This window comes from Stenella coeruleoalba (genome assembly GCF_951394435.1).
Source record: "Stenella coeruleoalba genome assembly, chromosome: 1".
NCBI lineage: Eukaryota > Metazoa > Chordata > Mammalia > Artiodactyla > Delphinidae > Stenella > Stenella coeruleoalba.
The window spans coordinates 112,428,057-112,448,318 of record NC_137169.1 but is presented as its reverse complement, the minus strand read 5'-3'; the positions used below and the strand labels follow the sequence as shown (position 1 = coordinate 112,448,318).

The 20,262-nt window shown below is 46.4% G+C and overlaps 1 protein-coding gene across 6 annotated transcripts; it reads right to left on the bottom strand.

Moving 5' to 3' along the window:
* Positions 1-115: 115 nt before the first annotated feature.
* On the bottom strand, positions 116-18,643 carry SLC25A44 (solute carrier family 25 member 44). Of its 6 annotated transcripts, XM_079916119.1 has the most exons (5): positions 18,505-18,643; positions 16,921-17,107; positions 12,537-13,174; positions 6,258-6,385; positions 116-2,737 (listed from the first exon to the last, which is right to left on the bottom strand). In XM_079916119.1, the coding sequence occupies exons 3-5, from the start codon at positions 13,159-13,161 to the stop codon at positions 2,546-2,548; spliced, it is 945 nt and encodes a 314-aa protein (XP_079772245.1). In that variant the 5' UTR covers positions 13,162-13,174; positions 16,921-17,107; positions 18,505-18,643; the 3' UTR covers positions 116-2,545. The 6 variants fall into 6 exon arrangements, with proteins under 6 accessions (XP_079772245.1, XP_079772244.1, XP_079772246.1 ...); XM_079916118.1 differs by lacking the exon at positions 16,921-17,107 and having other exon boundaries at positions 18,505-18,637; XM_079916120.1 differs by lacking the exon at positions 16,921-17,107 and having other exon boundaries at positions 12,735-13,174; positions 18,505-18,637.
* Positions 18,644-20,262: the final 1,619 nt, after the last annotated feature.

The following is a 20,262-nucleotide window of genomic DNA, read 5'->3' as shown; positions in this document are numbered from 1 at the left end:
CACCGAGCAAACACCGGGGAAACTGCCGAGGCGGAGGGTTACACACGTATTAATACAAGAACGATACACTTACGTAACATACTTTCTCGGCAAGCGGGCAAAATAAGCGCAAAGCTCAAGGACTCAATAAAAACGTTTAATTACACTTCGGAGACTTCATACAGTGCAACAGTGAATGTTCGCTGTTAATATTCACGAGTCCATTTTATCAAATGTTAACTGCATCTGCACTTTATTCCCCTGTCCTTAAATACTCCCATCAGGTTTCCCGTCTTGCCCAGTCCCCTGAAAGTTTCTTCCAATTTTGGCTACAGACCAATGTATCAAAAATTCCAATTGGTCCAGATCCATGGTCCTGGGAAAATGGAAGCCCACTATCCCACCCCCACCAAGGCATTTTAACCAAACCCAATCCCAGTCCCTAAAATATTAGATGGGAAAGTAGGGGCCAGAGGTCCCTTTTAGTAAATGCCCATCGTCCTTTAAAACTGTGTGTGTGACAGAGAGACAGACAGAGGAAACAGGTGAAAGGCTGAAATACTGTACAATAAAATAAAACAGAAGAAGGAGTCTGGGATGGAAACAACATAAGACATGAGAAGCAGGAGACTACCTCCTGTCCCTGATACTTTACCCACTTTGCAATGGTGGGGAAGGACTGAAGACAAGACTGTAGGGAGGGGAAGGTGTGGAGCTGAGAAAACCAACCTCCAAAGGTCTCACTAGGATGAGTTTAAAGAGAAAGGAGGGACCCCTGGCTTCTATTATGTTGGTGGTTCTTAGGGTAAAGGAGTGACTGAGAGGCAGGAAGATTCATGATCTGTGGGCCCAACCCTTTGGATGACCATTTGTGAATAGAAATTGGAGGACTCCTGACAAAGCGCAAGAAGGGACAGTCAAAAATAAAAATAAGTGAAAGAGAAAATAACCCTCAAAGATAGAGCCCAAGATGGGCAGTGGTGGTGGTGAAGGTAGAGAATTCAGATTCTGATCTTGCCTGGGGGATAGAATGTGGGGCAGCCATAAGAAATATCAAGGCTTCAGGTAGCTAGCACCTTTCAAATTGGCACCATGGCTTCTCCCAGGGGGTGGGACCAATAAGAAAGTTTGAAGGGTCATCCAAGCCAGATGTCTCAAGTAAAAGTGCAGGGTTTGATATGCCTTCTTGTCATTCCATTTACTGCACCTCTCCTCACCTGCAACACAAGCTTGGTAGAGGAGGTGTGTGTTGTGGGGGAAGGATGAGGCAGGGAAGGAGCACTCATCATCTAGCTCCTGAGAGCTTCAACAGATCATCTCGGCAGTATCAGGCTGGTAAATGCAGTGGTCCTGGTATTGGGTGAGTTCCTGACCCGCCCTTTACCCGCCTCCAAGCATCCCTCTAGAGGGTACCATGACCGGGATGACTCCTCAGATCGGAGACAAGAAAAACACAAACAGTTCCACATCTCAGAGACTCCCATTGTGAGACAACATCTGTTTCTGTGAGTCCCAAGTGATTGGGGTATATATGTGTGTCATGACTGCCTGGGGCTGAGAACCTCCACTGCCCTCTCCTAGGTTTGGCTCAGCTGGTCGAGGGAGATGCACTAGGGCACACATATACTCCTGTCACTTTCCAAACCAACTACTCTCTAAACCAGACTTTTCAGGGTAGTGTTCCAAGTCCAGTGTGTCCCAGACAGTCTGATCTATTTAGAGCTGTGCCCACCACTGTAGTCATCTGGGCCAGGAGGAAAAAAACAGCTTATATATCCTGAGGCTGCTGGGACTGAAGGGACTGGGAGGGATAGATAACTGGGATTGAGGGAAAAGCTACATGATATTTTTCCACCTGTCTGAGGAAGGGGTGGGCTCTGACTGCAGGATTGGTGCTTTAGCAGGACTAAGACAGTAGCCTGGTTCACAGAAAAATACACACACAAAATAAAGTATCAACATTTCTCCCCAACCTAATAACTCTCCAAACAGAGGATGAGTGCTCTGGAGAACCAGAGGTTTTTGCTGCTCCCACTCCCTGTGCAAAAGTGCCTGGCACCTTGCCCCCAGTGGCAGGGAAAAGCAGAGTAGTCTGGTGGGCAGCTCAGTCCCAAAATAAAAATAAGCAAGCCTAAGAGATGAAGCAGGAAAGGGCTGATGGCAACTGCTTGGAATCTGGGCTGAAAGCCCAAGAGGAAGAACCAGTGGTAGTAAGCAAGTTCTATGTGCAGCTTTTCTCAGGATCTCAGGGACACAGATGGAGGGGGAAGGCAGAGAAGGGTTGGCAGGGGATGGATGGAGTGGGATTGGCAGGGAGAGTGGATTTCCTTAGGGCAGGACAGTACCTGTACTGAATGAGTGAGCCGAGTTTGGCAAGAAAATTTAAAAATGAGAGCAGGGGATCCAGGCGTGGAGCCTCTTCAGCAAGAGCAGTTCAAAGTCTCTGTCCCTGATCCAGGGCCGGACTCGGTATCTGGTGGGGCACCTGAAGAGGGTGCTACCCTCTCCTCTCTGCCCCTGACTCAGAGTAGTGTGGGAAACAGCAGGCTTCTCTCCCCATCACTCGTTACCAGTGTCTTGAGTCCACCAGCTCAGGTCGGAGGCTGAGTTTCTTGAGGCTCTCGTAGCCCACCACAATGACAATGGTTGAGGGCGTGGCTGAGATGATTCTGGCGGAGAGGCCTTTCATGAGGCCCCAAGGCCCCTCTTCTGCCATCAGCTGTCGGAAGGTCAGGATGATGGAGTTCTTGCCCTCAACCTGGAAAAGTCAACGCATTGGAGGACGACGGTCTGCAGTCAAAGCCCCTCTACCCAATCTCCCTCTGCCTTAGGCTAAAGTGGAAAGAATTAGACTTGGGAGTCAGAGGGCTGGACTCTGCTTCTGCGGGACAGTTCAGCACAGTGACTGAGTATGGGCTCTGGTGCCAGACTGCCTGGTATGAATTCTGCTCCACAATTTACTAACAGCATAATCTCAGGTACTTTACTTAACACTTTGCACCCCAGTTTCCTCAAATATAAAATAGTAATGATAATACCTACCCTGTGTGGTTGTTCTACGAAGTAAACAAAAGAATACTTGTAAATGCTGAGAACAGTGCCTGGCAGACAGTAAGTATTCAATAAATGGTAGTTATAATTCATATCATTAGATAAACTACATAGTGATGAGTCTTTGGACCAAGTGCTTCTCTCTGGTCTCAGGGAGGCTGGATTAAATCACCTCTAAGGGCCTCTGCAGCTCTGTTACGGGCCAGGGTTCTTGGCCTTCCCGAAGCAATAGAAATCGACTAGAGGCCAGACAAGAAATTCAGGCAAGGCTTTACTGGGGCCCTTGCTGCACAAGAGGGGAGCAAGAACAAACAAGAGCTTCCTTTGCTTGCTCACTCCCCAAAGGGAGGTAAGCTTGTTTCTTATATGGGGTGAGGGTAGGGGTGTGTCCAGGAGTCCGGCCAGAGGGGTGGCTTAGGTATTTCGCCGCCCCTTAGGTGGTGGTGTGTGCAGGGAGCATGCACAGTACCCTGCTTTTGCTCCCGGCACTTCAAAAGTGGCAGTTGGGTTTTTTGGTTTCTTTGTATGTTTTGGGTCCAGAATTTGCCCCAACTGGGCACGCACACAGTTGTTTTTAGTCCCATATAGTTTCTTTATATTCCGTTGCTCAAGGAGAGGTGTGTCCATGTGCAAGCCCTGCAGCACTGCAGCAAAGGGGCCCAGGTCCCAGCCTGTCTCAGCTCTCTCTACCAGTGATTTTGATTCTGATCATCTCAATCCCTCTGAAGCCCCATGGCTAGAGTCCTCCCCCTCCAACCCTGTCATCTCCCACACACCCTGTGACCTGTCTTCCCTATCATACTGGAATCTTTTCTCTCTTTTTTCTTAATAGTCTTGCCCTCTTCTTCCCCCCCCACCCCCATACCTGCCACCAAATTACACTTTTAGAGATTACCCCCTTCAGACCTTCAGCCAATGCAGGACAGACACACTCCTTGTTATACTTCCCTCTATTCACAAGGTGGTCCCATCTCTGACTAAGAACGTCTCCCCATTCCTCTCTGCCTCCTTTAGCGCCCTCCTCCACATTCCCCCTTTCCCTTCTTCCTCTGACCACCTGTGCTCCCCTAATCCTCCACTTATCCACAGCCACGTCAAGGGCTTTTTTAGCTATGGCCCTGGTCCTCATATGTGCTGTCTCTTCCAGCCTGGGAACTCCTCAAAGTAAGGACCTGTCCTTTTCCTTGAATCTCCTCATGGAACATCCAGAACAAGGCTCAGGAGAGAATAAGGATGGAACCTATACACTTTATTATTTGCAAACCAATCAGATGCCACTCATTTTCAAACGTGTGGGTCGTGGAGGGGGCGCATACTTTCCTAGGGACCAATACACAGCTGACCCTCGAACAACACGGGTTTGAGCTGCATGGGTCCACTTATATGCAGTATGTTTTTTTCCAGCAGTAACAAGTAACACTACAGTACTAATAAAAATTTTTAAAATAAATAAATAAAATAAATATAATAACCGGGAAGACTTTACCATTGCTATTTAACCTTTATGGATTGCATATCTCTCTAAACATGTCAAGATATATTCCTGTTTCTCTAAAGTACACACTTGGTTAATTTAAGAATTCCATGCTTACGCTAACATTAAATTTAAAGAGATTATTTTACTTCTCTGGAAATAAATCAAAATTGTACATAGGGGGCTTCCCTGGTGGCGCAGTGGTTGAGAGTCCGCCTGCCGATGCAGGGGACACGGGTTCGTGCCCCGGTCCGGGAAGATCCCACACACCACGGAGCGGCTAGGCCCGTGAGCCATGGCCACTGAGCCTGCGCGTCTGGAGCCTGTGCTCCACAACGGGAGAGGCCACAACAGTGAGAGGCCCGCGTACCACAAAAAAAAAAAAAAATTGTACATACGTAGCAGAGTTACTACATAAAAAATTGAATTTAAAATTGAACTGCCTGCTTATATTACCCACAATGTGTTTAAATATCTTTGACTATAATCTATACCAAAATGATTTAAGTAAAAATTCATTTTTATTTATACTTAAAAAAACCCAAAACACTACAGTACTATGCGATCTGTGGATGGCGAACCACAGATTCAGAGGGCCAAGTTATACTCAAATTTTCAACTATGCGGAGTGTCAGTGCTCCTAAACTCCATGTTGTTCAAGAGTCAACTGTACCTAGATTTACCAGCCACCTCCATCCCAACATCCTGGTATCAGGGAAGCTGACTTCACCTCCATCTGCTAAGGTTATTTTCCTTCCCTCTCCTCACTGTAACTCAATGACCACACTCTCCTGGACAGCTGTCCTGTTAAGTTACCCAAATCAGATATTAAAATTCCCCCATTCTCTCCACCTAAAGTTTTTTAAAAAATATTTATTTATTTATTTTATGATTATTTATTTATTTTCTTTTATTATTATTTATTTTTAAATTTTATTATTATTTATTTTTTTATCTTGGCTGCACTGGGTCTTAGTTGCAGCATGTGGGCTTCTCAGTTGTGGCATGCGGGCTTCTTAGTTGCAGCATGCATGCGGGATCTAATTCCCTGACCAAGGATCGAACCCAGGCCCCTGGCTTTGGAAACATGGAGTCTTACCCACTGGACCCCAGGGAAGTCCCTCCACCTAAAGCTTTATATAGCAAAACCTACCATGTGTATATTATACATTATCATTCAGATTCTATTTCCTTGGACTCGGGGCTGTGAAATTGTCATTCAGCTGACTAAAGACAGGGACTATAACTTCTGGACAACACCACCCAGGGCTTTGTCTGTGTTTGTGCTGAGTCCACACAGAACAATCTGTGAAACCTGTTCAAGGACAGTCATTTTCACTGTAGAGAGCACATAGCCAAGTGGAGAAGCTAGATAGACTTACGAAATTAACTAAAATCATATTTCTAATAACCACAAAGCTACAAGGTAAGGAAAAGGTGGTTGATAGGCTATGCTATTATGATGAAAGCCTAGAAGAAAGCAGTAAGAATTCCTAGATGCATGGGCAAGGAAAGCAGTAGAGGCATGCAAGGTAGCAGACAGGATGACAGAAACATTCTAGGTGATTCAAAGTGCTCAGCTGGTTTCTGTAGATGGTAAGCATAACCACAAGGAAGAGGCTTGGATGACCAGGAGAAGGCTGGCTAGACTAGAGGGCCATGACACAAAGAGGTCAGGAAATATTGGAGGGCCTCAAGATCACACTTCTAATGGTTTATCTGGGAGGAGGGTAGGGGAGAAGACTGGTCTTACCTGTACTCGGGTTCGGATGACATCCATGGGATTGGTGAGGATGGAAGCAGTGGCTGCAGCCAGAGGCCCCGAGATGGCTTGAAAGACGATGTGAGGGCACTCCTTAGGGCAGAGGGACGAGAGCTGCTCTGGAATCAAGGGAAAGATAATGCCTCAAGACATGAGGTTCCACTCCACACGGCCCCAAACCTTTTCTACCAGTTGGCCCAACGATGACAAACCCTCCATCCTTAGCCACCTTAGACCCTATAACTCCCATCTTTGCTTCCATCTAAACCAACAACAACAAAATTTTTTAAATAAATTTATTTATTTATTTTTGGCTGCACTGGGTCTTCGTTGCTGCACGCAGGCCTTCTCTAGTTGTGGCGAGTGGGGGCTACTCTTCGTTGCAGTGTGCGGGCTTATCATTGCGGTGGCTTCTCGTTGCGGAGCACGGGCTCTAGGCATGCAGGCTTCAGTAATTGTGGCACGTGGGCTCAGTAGTTGTGGCTCGCGGGCTCTAGAACGCAGGCTCAGTAGTTGTGATGCACGGGCTTAGTTGCTCCGCAGCATGCGGGATCTTCCTGGACCAGGGCTCGAACCGGTGTGCCCTGCATTGGCAGGCGGATTCTTAACCACTGCGCCACCAGGGAAGCCCTGAACCAACAAAAATTTTTAAATCTCAGGCCCCTTCCAGAAGTCATTTTGCATAGGACAAAAATTCCTCTGGAGAAGGGGATTTCAAAACCTCTTTGCTTGCTGACTCCTTTCAGAAATCACTCCTGATGTAAAACTCTTATGCTTATGCTCTACTTTTCACAACTCACTGGCTAGAAAAGCACACACCACATATTTTCTTATACGTGCACTGGATAACTGGTAAGATACATTAAAAATTGGTAACACTAATTGTCTTTAAGGAAGGAAGCTGGGTGACTGTGGTAGGTGAGGAGTGTTTTCACTGCATACCCTTTCTTACCTTTTGAATTTTGAACCATATGAATGTTTTAAAAAATAAAAACAATTACAATTAAAAGAGAAAATCATATCCTACAGTGAGAACTTTTCTTCAGCCTATATCAAGAAAGGAAAATTGGATTTCCCTGGTGGCGCAGTGGTTAAGAATCCACCTGCCAATACAAGGGACATGGGTTCGAGCCCTGGACAGGGAAGATCCCACACGCGGTAGAGCAAATAAGCCCGTGCGCCACAACTACTGAGCCTGAGCTCTAGAGTCTGCAAACCACAACTACTGAGCCTGAGTGCCACAACTCTGCTGAAGCCCACGCGCCTAAAGCCTGTGCTCCGCAACAAGGGAAGCCACCGCAATGAGAAGCCGGCGCACCACAAGGAAGAGTAGCCCCTGCTCGCCCCAAATAGAGAAAGCCCGCGCGCAGCAACAAAGACCCAACATAGCCGAAAATAAATAAATTAATTAATTAAAAAAAAAAGAAAGGAAAATTCATTTTTCAAAATGCTGATGAAGAAGATGGAATAATACCCAGATCCACCCAATCCAAGTGTCACTAGGAAGTTCACCTGCAATTGAATTATTTTGCTTTTCCCTCTCTGGAGGTGAGAGACAAGAGTTCGTTCATTTATTCAACAAAGATTTATTGAGTGATTACCACGAGCCAGTCACTTTGGGTTCTAAAGATACAACAGTGAATAAAATAGCCTCAAATCCCTGTCCTTATGAAACTTACATTCTAGTGGGGGAAAACAGACAATAAATAAATAAAGAGCAAAATATACAACTATGTCAGACATGTTGCGTGCTAATTATAGAAAAAAATAGAGCAGGAAAAGGAGATAAGGAATGCCAAGGGCAGAAAGGGTAGAAGGTGAAGTCTAAGCAAAGCCCTAAAGGATAGTATAAGCCTTATAGATCTGTGGCGAGAACTTTCCAAGCAGAGGTAACATCCTATGCAAAGGCCCTGAGGCATGAGCATGCCTGAGGTCTTTGGCACCAAGGCCAGTATGCCTGCAGCCGAATGAATGAGGGAAAGAACAGTAGATGAAGTCTAAGAGGTAGGGCCCTGAAGCCATTGCATGGACTTTGGCTCTTACTCTGAGTGAGACTGGATGTAAAATAGATTTATCATCTCCAAGGTTCCCTCTCAGTTTTCTCTGTACAATTCAGTCACCATAATACCTTTAAGAATTTCTTCTTGCGGGGAGGAGCAATATAGGGGTAGGGGATTAAGAGGAACAAACAAGGGCTTCCCTGGTGGCGCAGTGGTTGAGAGTTCGCCTGCCGATGCAGGGAACACGGGTTCGTGCCCTGGTCCGGGAAGATCCCACATGCCGCGGAGCGGCTGGGCCTGTGAGCCATGGCTGCTAAGCCTGCGGGTCCGGAACCTGTGCTCCGCAACGGGAGAGGCCACAACAGTAAGAGGCCCGCATACCTCAAAAAAAAAAAAAAGAGGTACAAACAAGCTACAAGGATATATACTATACAACACAGGGAATATAGCAAATATTTTATAATAACTATAAATAGAGTATAACGTTTAAAAATTGTGAATCACTATATTGTACACCTGTAATTTATAAACTATTATACATCAACTATACTTCAATTTAAAAATATATATATATATATATATATATTTTTTTTTTCTTATGCTCCTAGTTTTGGTAATTTACCGCCAGGCAACTAAAGATTAGGAAACAAGTAGGATGGTGGAGGTTGGCAGGACAGAAGCGAGGGCTTCCAAGTCCGAAGGCGTGACAGAATTCCTTAAGCCTTACCAGAACCACCTCTCCCCTGGATTTCTAATCACTTTCTTCCCCAGGGTCAGCATACAGAAAGAAACAAAGTGAACTGGTGGCTCTGCCTCAAGGGTGTCTTGTTGCTCCTGAGAAGAAAACATTTCACAACCACTGGAAGGCAGCATCTGGAAAACAAGGTGCTACAGAAGAAAACAGGGCTTCCCTGGTGGCGCAGTGGTTAAAAATCCACCTACCAGTGCAGGGGACACGGGTTCAAGCCCTGGTCTGGGAAGATCCCACACGCCACGGAGCAACTAAGCCTGTGCACCACAACTACTAAGCCTGCGCTCTAGAGCCCATGAGCCACAACTACTGAGCCCACGCGCCTAGAGCCTGTGCTCCACAACCAGAGAAGCCAATGCAATGAGAAGCCCACACACCACAAGAGTAGCCCCCACTCGCCGCAACCAGAGAAAAGCCTGCACGCAGCAATGAAGACCCAACACAGCCAAAATAAATAAATAAATAAAATTTAAAAATAAATCAATTAAAAAAAAGAAAACAGGAAGAGCCCTCTTTCCAACTGGGTAAAGAAGTCTTCTTGGGACTTCCCTGGTGGCACAGTGGTTAAGAATCCACCTGCCAATGCAGGGATAGGGGTTCAATCCCCGGTCTGGGAAGATCCCACATGTCACAGAGCAACAAAGCCCGTGCGCCACAGCTACTGAGCCTGTGCTCTAGTGTCTGCGAGCCACAACTACTGAAGCCTGTGTGCCACAACTACTGAAGCCTGCGCACCTAGAGCCCATGCTCCACAACATGATAAGCCACCGCAATGACAAACCCACACACTGCAACGAAGAGTAGCCCCCTCTCACCACAACTAGAGAAAGCCCGCACGTAGCAACAAAGACCCAACACAGCCAAAAATTTACAAATTAATTAATTAATTAATTTTTTTTTTAAAAAAGAAGTCTTCTTTGTAAAGATGGCATGTACGCTGAGGCTTGAAGCATGAGAAGGACCCAGACACACAAACAACAGGGGAAAGGCTATTCCAGGCAGAAAGAACAGTATCTGCAAAGGCCTTGAGGTGAGAACATAGCTTGGTGTGTCTCAGGAACTGAGAGAAGGGCAGTGAGAATGGACCAGAGTGAGTAAGGGCAGAGGAGCACAAGATGGGGCTGGAGAAGCAGACAGGGACCAGATCACATAGACCTGTATTGACCGTGAGAAGCATTAGATTTTATTGTAAATACCCATAAGGCAGCATTGGTAAATTTTAAGCAAAATGGAGTGACAAAAACCAGTCTACTCTCTCAACAAATATTTACTGAGCACTTACAATTCACCAGGCCCTGAGACACACAGTGTCACAGAGTGTGGTACACAGTGGGTATTCAGTAAATGTTAGTTTCCACCCCCTTCCAAGAAACTTTCCAGTCAATTATATCAAAATAAAGCTGGGGGAAAAAAAGTATTAAGAAAAAAGAAGAACCTGTGCAAATAATAGAAGAGATAGGCACATACAAATAACATCAAGGCAAATGTTCTAACTGCCTTAAGAAAGACTGAAGCAATGTCATGGGAGTTGGAAGGAGGGAAAGATCATTTCTGAGTTGAGAGATACATGGAGAGGATGGGAGAGGAGGCAATGAGTCATGATTTCACCAGGGTAAGTGGACCTGGAAGGCATCTAGCAGAGGGATACGAATACAGCAGAGGTGGGAGAGATGATGCACGGTGGAGGAACGGTGTGTGAACTGGCCTGGCTGCAGCATAGACTATACATAGGGAAACAGCAAGATGTTTCACTGAAAAGGGAAGGTGAAGCCAGGCTGAAGAGTTTGGATTTTATTGAGTAAGCAGTGGGAGCCACTGAACATCACAACCAGAGTTTAACGTTAATCCATTAGGGGGACTTCTCTGGTGGCACAGTGGTTAAGAATACACCTGCCAAGGCAGGGGACACGGGTTCAAGCCCTGGTCCGGTAAGATCCCACATGCCGTGGAGCAACTTAAGCCCGTGTGCCACAACTACTAAGCCTGTGTTATAGAGCCCACGAGCCACAACTACTGAAGCCCTCGCGCCTAGAGCCCGTGCCCTGAAACAAGAGAAGCCACCACAATGAGAAGCCTGCGCACCGCAATGAAGAATAGCCCCCGCTCACCACAGCAAGAGAAAGCCCACGCGGAGCAACGAAGACCCAAAGCAGCCAAAAATAAATAAATTAATAAAATTTTAAAAATAAATAAATAAAGTTAATCCATTAGGGACTTGTGTGTAGACAGGAAGGAAGAGACTTGGAACAGCTAGAAGGCTGATGCAATGGTCCAAGAGGGTAGGTACAGAGAATGGTTTTCAGGAAAGGCAGTGGGAATGGACAGAAAGTTGGACAAGACATTCCAGGGTCACTAGGACTAGATGTGGGGACAAGGACAAGGGGCCAAGCACTATGCCCAAGGCCTCAGTTTCAGTGATTTGGAGAATAACATGGCCACTGACACATGAAAGTAAGTCAGAAGAGAAAGCCAGCTTGGGATGAAAAATGGTTAATTGAAACAAATTTCAGATGTAAGTGCATGCCTCCAGGTCAAAAGGTCCAACAGCCAGGATGTCTGTCCAGAGCTCTGGACACGTAAGTTTGGGAACAGAAATAGAAATTTTGGACATATTAGAAAAGGACAACTCTAATAGTAAATGAAATCAAATGAGGAGAGAGGGGTGAGGACAGACTCCAGAGAAAATGCTCACGTTTCCTTGGAAGGTTCTCTAACATTAAGATTGCCAGCATCCATTCCCAAAGAATCTGATACAAAGGGTCGAGGTGGAGTCCATGTATCTGAATTTTACCAAATACTCCAGATGAAAGACTGTGTTAAACAGAAGAAGAGACAGAGCTACCACAAAAAAAAAAAAAAAAGTACAATTAGAAAAATAGGAGAGGGACTTCCCTGGTGGTCCAGTGGTAAAGAATCCACCTTACAATGCAGGGGACACAGGTTCAATCCCTGGTCAGGGAACTAAGATCCCACATGCCACGGGGCAATGAAAAGCCCACACACCGCAGTAAAGAGTAGCCCCCGCTTGCCGCAACTAGAGAAAGCCCGTGCGCAGCAACGAAGACCCAACGCAGCCAAAAATAAATAAATAAAATAAATAATTTTTTTAAAAAAAGAAAAAAATGTAAAAAAAAAAAAATAGTAAGGAAAGGCATCCAACTCAAAAGCTATTACCCATTGCTCCATTGCTTTCATCTTTAAATCCTATGGATTTTGTCCCTCCCCACCTTATGATTCTCTGCCAATATTCCACTAAACTTAGTTGATCCTGATTCATCGAGAACATACGCTATGTCCTACAGTCATATACTTTACTTGTCTGATTCCCTCCACTATAATATTAGCTCCTTGAAGGGAAGAACCATGTCTTACTCATCTCTGAATCCTCCTGGATTCAAATGTTTGCTGTATGAATGGTCCAGTCTCCCATTAAATCACTCATTCCAACATGCACAGAGCAAAAGCATCTCTGTCTATTAGTGACCATCCTCCACCCCCACCCTCCTGGTCCCTGCTTACCTGCATAGAAGTGGTAGAAGGGCCACCAGACAGCACTGTTTGGGATGTAAGTAAGCAGCGAAGCCACATAGCCCCGGTAGAAGCCACGAAGTCCATCAGCCCGCAGGATCTGCCTGATGATGTCCTTGGTTTGGCCAAAGGCAACTACCCCTTGTCCCTTTGGATTCCCTCGCACTTGGAAGCGGCCCATTTTCTCACCCTTGCGCTGCATCATCAGGTGCTGGGAGACCACATCAATGGGCACTGTGATGCTCTGAGCCACGAGAGAGGCCGAGCCACCGGCCACCAGTGATTTGACTGTGTTGCTCTGGCTGTAGTCAGCTACAAACTTCCGGGTGAGCTCATAAGTAGTAACATAGCACTGGCCAGATATGAGGGTGAAGGTGTTGACCAGGAACCCCCGGTAGAGGCCAGTCACACCATCTGCCCGTAGGATCTTGATGAAGGCATCAAAGGTCCCATGGTAGAGGCTCTTGCCTTTCTGAACCTGCAAGCGAGTGCGTATGAGGGTGAATGGGTAGACACTGACACGGATCATCATCGTCATTGCCACACCAAACACGTAGAACTTCTTCTTGTCCAGGTGTTCCCACTCGATGATCTGGATGTTACGTTTGTCCTCCATTGTGTCTGGAGACCTGCGGATTTAAGCAGGGTGGAGGGAATGTGAAGGAGATCAGAATTTGCACTTTCCCCTCCTGGATGGGCTCTGAAACCCCATTCTCAGGCTTCAGCTCCTGGGGTACTCACTTCTCCAAAGTTTAGACTTCACCCAGTCTGGCTCTGCCAACCCCTGCCTGATTCTTCCTTCATGGATCGGGATAGTGCCCTCTTCTCTCTCCTTTACCAGTCTGTCCCAATTCAGGACCCCTCTTCTGAAAATTGTTTCTCACCTCAGTGACTCCCGTGGGCCCACTCCCACCTCAGCTCCCTACCCCCAGCTTATCAGATCAGCTATTCTGGTCTCTCTGCCTCTGCCCAGGCCCTGGTGTCACGGCCCATTCTCCTTTTCCTTCTCTAGCTCACCCAGACAGCTCAGGATGCTGTGGGCAAACCAACCACCTGGCCTTTAAGTGGGCTAATGGGATGTCACTAAGTGACATTCTGGAGGTTCCTAAAGGCTAAAGGGAAGTGCTCCATTTCTGACACTCCTGGGCCTACTGAGGAGCCATGGCCTTTGGCCTTGGGCCTTTGAGCCTCAGCAGGGTGCCTCTTTTACCACCATTTACCAGCTGACTCACCTCACTTTATTTCTGGTTTCCTGTGCTGGCCCCTCTGAGCTCCTCCTGACCCACATTCACTACACTTACACCTTCTCCAGTCTGCATTAGAAGAAAGTGCAAGGAAGAAGACAAGTGGGGCTTTCACTCCACAGGAACCCCCCCACACCTCCCTTCCTTCTAATGAAAGGAGTTAGAAATTTAGGAACAAGCCAAAGGTCAGAGTCCTCTTTGGTTATTAGATAACTCACTCTAGAGAAAGAAGAGAACCACCTGAGAGCTAAGCAGTTTCCCTGAAGAGTCTTAACTACAGGGTAGAGAACGTGCTTGGCCTCTTTCATCCCCAAGCATATAAATAATAACCTCAGCCCCTAGGTAGCGAAGGGAGATTCAAGTGACAGAAAAGATATAGAGACTCTGCCTTTGAGAAACTCAGTCTCTTCAAGGGGACACAGTATCCCTCTGGGGAACGGATATAAGACACAGAGATAAAGAAACCAGGGCAAATTAATGTACATGTGGCCCTCATGTTAAATGTATCCACTGACTAAAGTTTCAAACAAAACTAATAAGGTTACAACTGTAATAACTGTATAAAATCAGGAGCTTTCAACTTAAGGAATGTCAAATGAGGGGCTTCCCTGGTGTCGCAGTGGTTAAGAATCTGCCTGCCAATGCAGGAGACATGGGTTTGAGCTCTGGTCCAGGAAGATCCCACATGCCACAGAGCAGCTAAGCCTGTGTGCCACAACTACCAAGCCTGTGCACCACAACTACTGAGCCCGCATGTCGCAACTACTGAAGCCCGCGCGCCTAGAGCCTGTGCTCTACAACAAGAGAAGCCACCACAATGAGAAGCCCGTGCACCACAATGAAGTGTAGCCCCCCGCTCGCCGCAACTAGAGAAAGCCCGCATGCAGCAACGAAGACCCAACATAGCCAAAAATAAATAAAATAAATTAACTTAATTTTAAAAAAAAAAAGAAAGAAAGAATCCGCCTGCCAATGCAGGGGACCTGGGTTCAAGCCCTGGTCCGGGAAGATCCCACATGCCACAGAGTAACTAAGCCCGTGCGCCACAACTACTGAGCCTGTGCTCTAGAAACCTTGAGCCACAACTACTGAAGCCCGTGTGCCACAACTACTGAAGCCCATGTGCCTAGAGCCTGTGCTCTGCAACAAGAGAAGCCACCACAATGAGAAGCCCGCGCACCGCAACAAAGAGTAGCCCCCACTCTCAGCAAGTAGAGAAAACCGGCGTGCAGCAGTGAAGACCCAATGCAGCCAAAAATTAAATAAATGAATAAATAATTTAAAAAAAAAAGAAATGTCAAATGAGAGGACATCATATATTGGACATACACATAGTGACAATGTAATGTGCTCCTGTGTAGGATACTGGACATTTTCAGCCAGAAGGGGAAAGTGAGAAGTTAAAGTCCAGGAAGCAGGAAATCAGGGCCTCCCTAAGCTCTGAGAGAAATCCTTAAGGGATGGGAAAGGAGGTGGCCACATCAAAAGGACAACTCTAGAGAGGTGAAGTGTTCTACACAGGCAGTCCCAGCACCAAAGCCTTGACAAATCTCATGTCAAGTGTATAACCAGAGTTCATCCTCAACCACCTTCCCCAACCAAAGGTCCCAACCAGCCTAAGTAGCTTCTTGGTTTACCATATAAGTCAGTGGGGAAGCAAGGTTAGCTTTTTGGAATTTCCTGAGCTGGACTGCATCACTTTCATTAAAGTATAAGATACCTGCAGTGCAAACTGAGTACATGTGAGCTGAGGGAAAACCTCAGCTTCAAGGTGAGGCATGGGTGAGGCACATGTAACCAAGACAGGCTTCCTGGAGGAGGACAAAGCAGCTTGAATGGAGGAATACATGTGGACAGTGAAAGGGAGAAAACAATGGCTTGAAACAACTGGGTTGACCAGAACAGAGAATCTAGGCCATGGGAAATGAGCTAGAGATGGGGTTCTAGGAGGAGAACCCCTGGAACACTGATGTGCCACTTGCTGTGGGCAAAAGTGGCCCTTCCTCCAGCCTCAGCCCAGGACACCCATCAAGTCCAGTGTGGCAAACTTCTCCTTTAAGGTCCTTCAAGAGAAGGGGATCACTGTATCACTGACAAACAGGGTGTTTGGCATCCAGGGTCCCAAGGTTATGTGTCCATTTCCACTGAGAGAGGAGGAGAAGAGAGAGAGACACCTAGACACCTATTACCTCAAGTAATCCTTACAACTTAACCTCTACACAGTTAAGACACTTCTGCTGAGGAAACTGAGGTACAACAAATAGGTTAAAAGGAACAAGCCCAAGGTCATACAGCTGGTTAGCGGAGGCAGGATATGAGCCAAGTTTGCTCCTCTACTCCATCATGCCCTCTACTCCATGGGAGTTGAGGAGTTCCAGCACAAATCACTCTGTTCAGTATAAAGCCAGGTCATTCCCACCCTTGGGAGGCAGAATTAATGCCCTCATGACTGCCAGTCACCCAAGGGTTAAGCATAAGCTCCCGGCAGCAGATGCCCAGGGATTTCTCTCCGCTTTGTTCCACTGAAACCAAGAGCTGCCTCTGCTTTCCCAGCGTGCTTGTGGAGTGACTGAGCTGAGTGGCTGGGCAGGCCTGTTGTCATCACAGGACAAATACGGCAGGGCTCAAGCAAGGACTCCTGCCCAGCTCATGGATACTGTGTGCTGAGCAGGGCAGAGAGCCAGAGCCACGAAGGACTCTGTTCTAGGACCTGGTTTTGTGGGCACCGTCTCAACTTATCAAACTGAATGACAGAGTGCCAACAACTCCTGATGAGAAATCCTACAGCAGCACCCAGCGCCCCATTTCCCCACTTTCCTCCATCTCTCACATGTGCCAGTCTATTTTAAATTCCCAGAAAGAAGGGAGGACTCTCCACGGCCAAAGCAGGTAATTTCTATCATTACCATGGTGACAGAAGAAGCCACTAAAGGTCATGCCACAGAGGGCTGAGCCTCTACAGTTGAAGGGGAAGGCACTGCACCCACCCCCTCTATCCCTTTGAAAGGTGGGTTGCTCCTAAAAGTTGGGATCTCAACCTGATCCTTGTTATTTAACCTCCAAACTTCCCGCTGAAATATCAAAACCAGTTCCTTGTGTTTCACCCTCTGGAAAATCCTCCATGCAGATACCTGTATGCTCACTTCCTTCAGCCTTCCTTTCTTCCAATTCAATCAGCCCAGCTTCTTTATGGCTCTTTCCCAGATCCTTATTTGTGTTCATGGCTCGAATTCTGAATTTTCCCCCATCTTTTAACACAGCTTAGACACAAAGGTTAAAGTGCTTCATATGGAGACCCAACAGATGACCCAGGATGTCCTGAAATCATCAAATGAGATGTCAGAGGCAGAACCCCCACTGCTGAGCCCATCAGAGGAAAGGGACAAACTGGCCCAAGTAGGTATACCTCCTTCTCCACTTCCCCTCTCCCTGTACCAGAAAAACCACACCAGACTGTTCACTAGGTTCTGAGATAAGATTCTGGTTCAGGACAAGGCAGTGTCACCTGGAATGTAAGGTCATTTGATGAAAAGAACACTAGTAGTCAGGAGAGCCAAGTCTGAGTTCCACTTCCATTGCCTACTAGTAGGATTGGAACCAAGTCACTTCTTTGAAATTCAGTTTCCTCATCTGTGAAATGGGGCTAGTAAAGCCTGCCATAGCTATGTCACTGTGGTGCAACTCACATGAGCTAATGTGTGAAAGCACTTTGTTAACAGCAAAGCACTTCTACCATTTCAGAAAGCTCTACTGGACAGTGCTGCTCTAAATCTTTGCTACTCAGACCAGCAGCATGGGCATAATCTGGGAGCTTGTTAGAAATACAAAATTTCAGGATGCTCCATAGGCCTGGTGAATAAGAACCAACACGTTCACAAGATCTCTGGGTGGTTAATACATATATCAGAGTTTGGAAAGTATTGCCTTAAATATTAAGGATTGTCAGTATTATAACAATGATAACAACTACTCTAGGAGTCCAGACCATTATGACTAGGTTAGGAGCCCTCTGACTCCATCCTGACTTGTCACCAGGACTGGGCTCAGTGATGACTTCTAGACTTATTCAAATCTTTTCAGTCAACAACCCCCCCCAAGTCAAATAGCCACCTACAACTCCTGACAAGACATCCGTGGGGTTTGGTCCCCTCTTCTGTGCTGGAAACATCTTTGCTTCCTCCTTCTGTTCCTCTGTACTTCTTACTGCAACTGCATCAAGGCTTTGCATCCTGGGAGCTATCTACCACATGAATGTGAATATATTTACATGCTTGCCCACCTGTCCTAATGAACATGCATTTCCTTAGGGAAGTTCCCTGGCATGCCTCTAACCTCTCCCTTCAAGACAACCTCCCCTCTGGGGCATGAAGCGATTTCCATCCAGCCTTCCTTCGGTCTTCCATAGGTGCCCACGTGATCCCTCATGACAGACACCACATGACAGTCCTCTTCACCTACTCCACATGACACCCCCTTTAAGCTGCTTCTGTCCTGGCCCCCGAGATGCCTCTCGCCATGATTCTTTCGCTGTCAGCGAAACTCATGCTCCTCCGACAGGAAAAGATGACTCGTTAGAGTCGCCCCTCATTCCCCAAACTGCGTGGCGGGCTCCCACTGAATTGCAGCCGGCCACTGCAGGCACCCGCTGCCTCCCTGACAGATCCAGGTCCTCGGAGACCTTAGTCCTCAGGCACCCCAAGCCGGTGGTTTCTTACTTTCTCACATCAGGGCGGTTCCGCCCCGTCTGAGGTGAACTCCAAGCGCGGATCTCTAGGCCGCAGCTCCCACTCTATCCTCTGTTTCGGGCGACTGATGGCCTCCGGTCGCATCTTCCTCCATCTCGACCGGGCTCCCGGTACTGACGGAACCGGAAATTGGGACTTTGTCACTCCCGCCCCCTGCGGGGGGCGGGGATGAACGGTGTGCAACTCCACCAATGGCGTTCTGAGCCTTTAGCCTTTCGCCCCGCCCCCGCAGCAAGGGTGGAAGGGCCTGGGAACCATCTTGAATGCGGGCAGAGGCCACGCCTTCATTGGCTTCGACATGCCCTTAGCTCTACAGCGCATGCGTTGCCTTTCTAATTCTTGGAAATTTAAAGTCACCCGGCGCTTCTTGAAGATCTTGTTCTAAATGGGTCACCTTGTGTTTCCGATCTATTGGAATCCTTAAATTCAAATCTAATCTGTAAATTTTTGTGTAATTTTTCTCATCTACAGAGCCAAAACAGAGGCCAGTGTGCAGCAGGAAGGACTAAGTTTAGACAACCAATTTTAAGGTTTGGGAACTCAAAAAACTGCAGGAATAGGGAACATCCTGGAGGCGGAGTGGTCTCTTCCAGCTCTAAAACTATTTGCTTATGCATGGATTTAAAAGAAGAGGCAGAGCCTTTTAAATAAGGGACTGGGAGGCTGGGGGTGGAGATTCATTTCAAAATAGATATTTCTACAACTCAACAACAAAAAGACAAACAATCCAATTTTTTTAAATGGGCAAAGGACTTGAATAGATGTTTCTTCAAAAAAATGACCAAAAAGCACATGAAAAGATGTTCAATATCATTAGGGAAAAACAAATCAAAACCATGAGATCCCACTTCACACCCACGAGGATGGCTAAAATTCAAGCAAGCAAGCAAGCAAACAAGAACCTAGAAAGTAACAAGTGTTAGCAAGGATGTGGAAAAATTGGAACCCTCAGACATTGCTGGTGGGAATGTACAATGGTGCAGCTGCTGTGGGAACAGTTTGGTTGTTCCTCAATATGTTAAGCAAAATTACTATATGACCAAGCAGTTTCGCTCTGAATATATACCCAAAAGAGTTGAAAACAAGAGTTCAAACAAAAACTTGTACACAAATGTTCACAGCAGCAGTCTTCTTCACGATAGGCAAAACGTAGAAACAAATGGTGGTATACCCATACAATGGGATATTACACAGTGAATTAAAAAAAAAACAAGAAAAGGAATGAAATATGGATACATACTATGATGTGGATAAATTTTGAAACCATTATGCTAAGTGAAATAAGCCAAACACAACAGTCACATATCGTGTAATTCCATTTACATGAAATATGCAGAACAGACAAATCTATACAGACAAAAAGCAGGTAAGTGGATTAGTGGTTGCCAAGGACTGGGGGGAGGAAGAGTGGGGAGTGACTGCTTAATTAGTACAGAGTGTCCGTTTGGAGGATGAAAGTGTTCTGGACCTAGATAGTGGTGATGATTGTACAGCACTGTGAATGGCTAAATATCACTAATAGTAAATTTTATGTTATGTGATTTTACTGCAATTAAAGAATTTGATACCTCTAGGAAAGGTCCCTCCTGAACAACAGATTTGTACTGACAATTGCCTCAAAATATCTAATGGACATTTCAAGCTTAGTGTGAAAGTTAGTTTTATGTCAATCTAGCTAGGGCTATAGTAAGTAACTAGTTATTCACTAATAGGTGTTGCTGTGAAGGT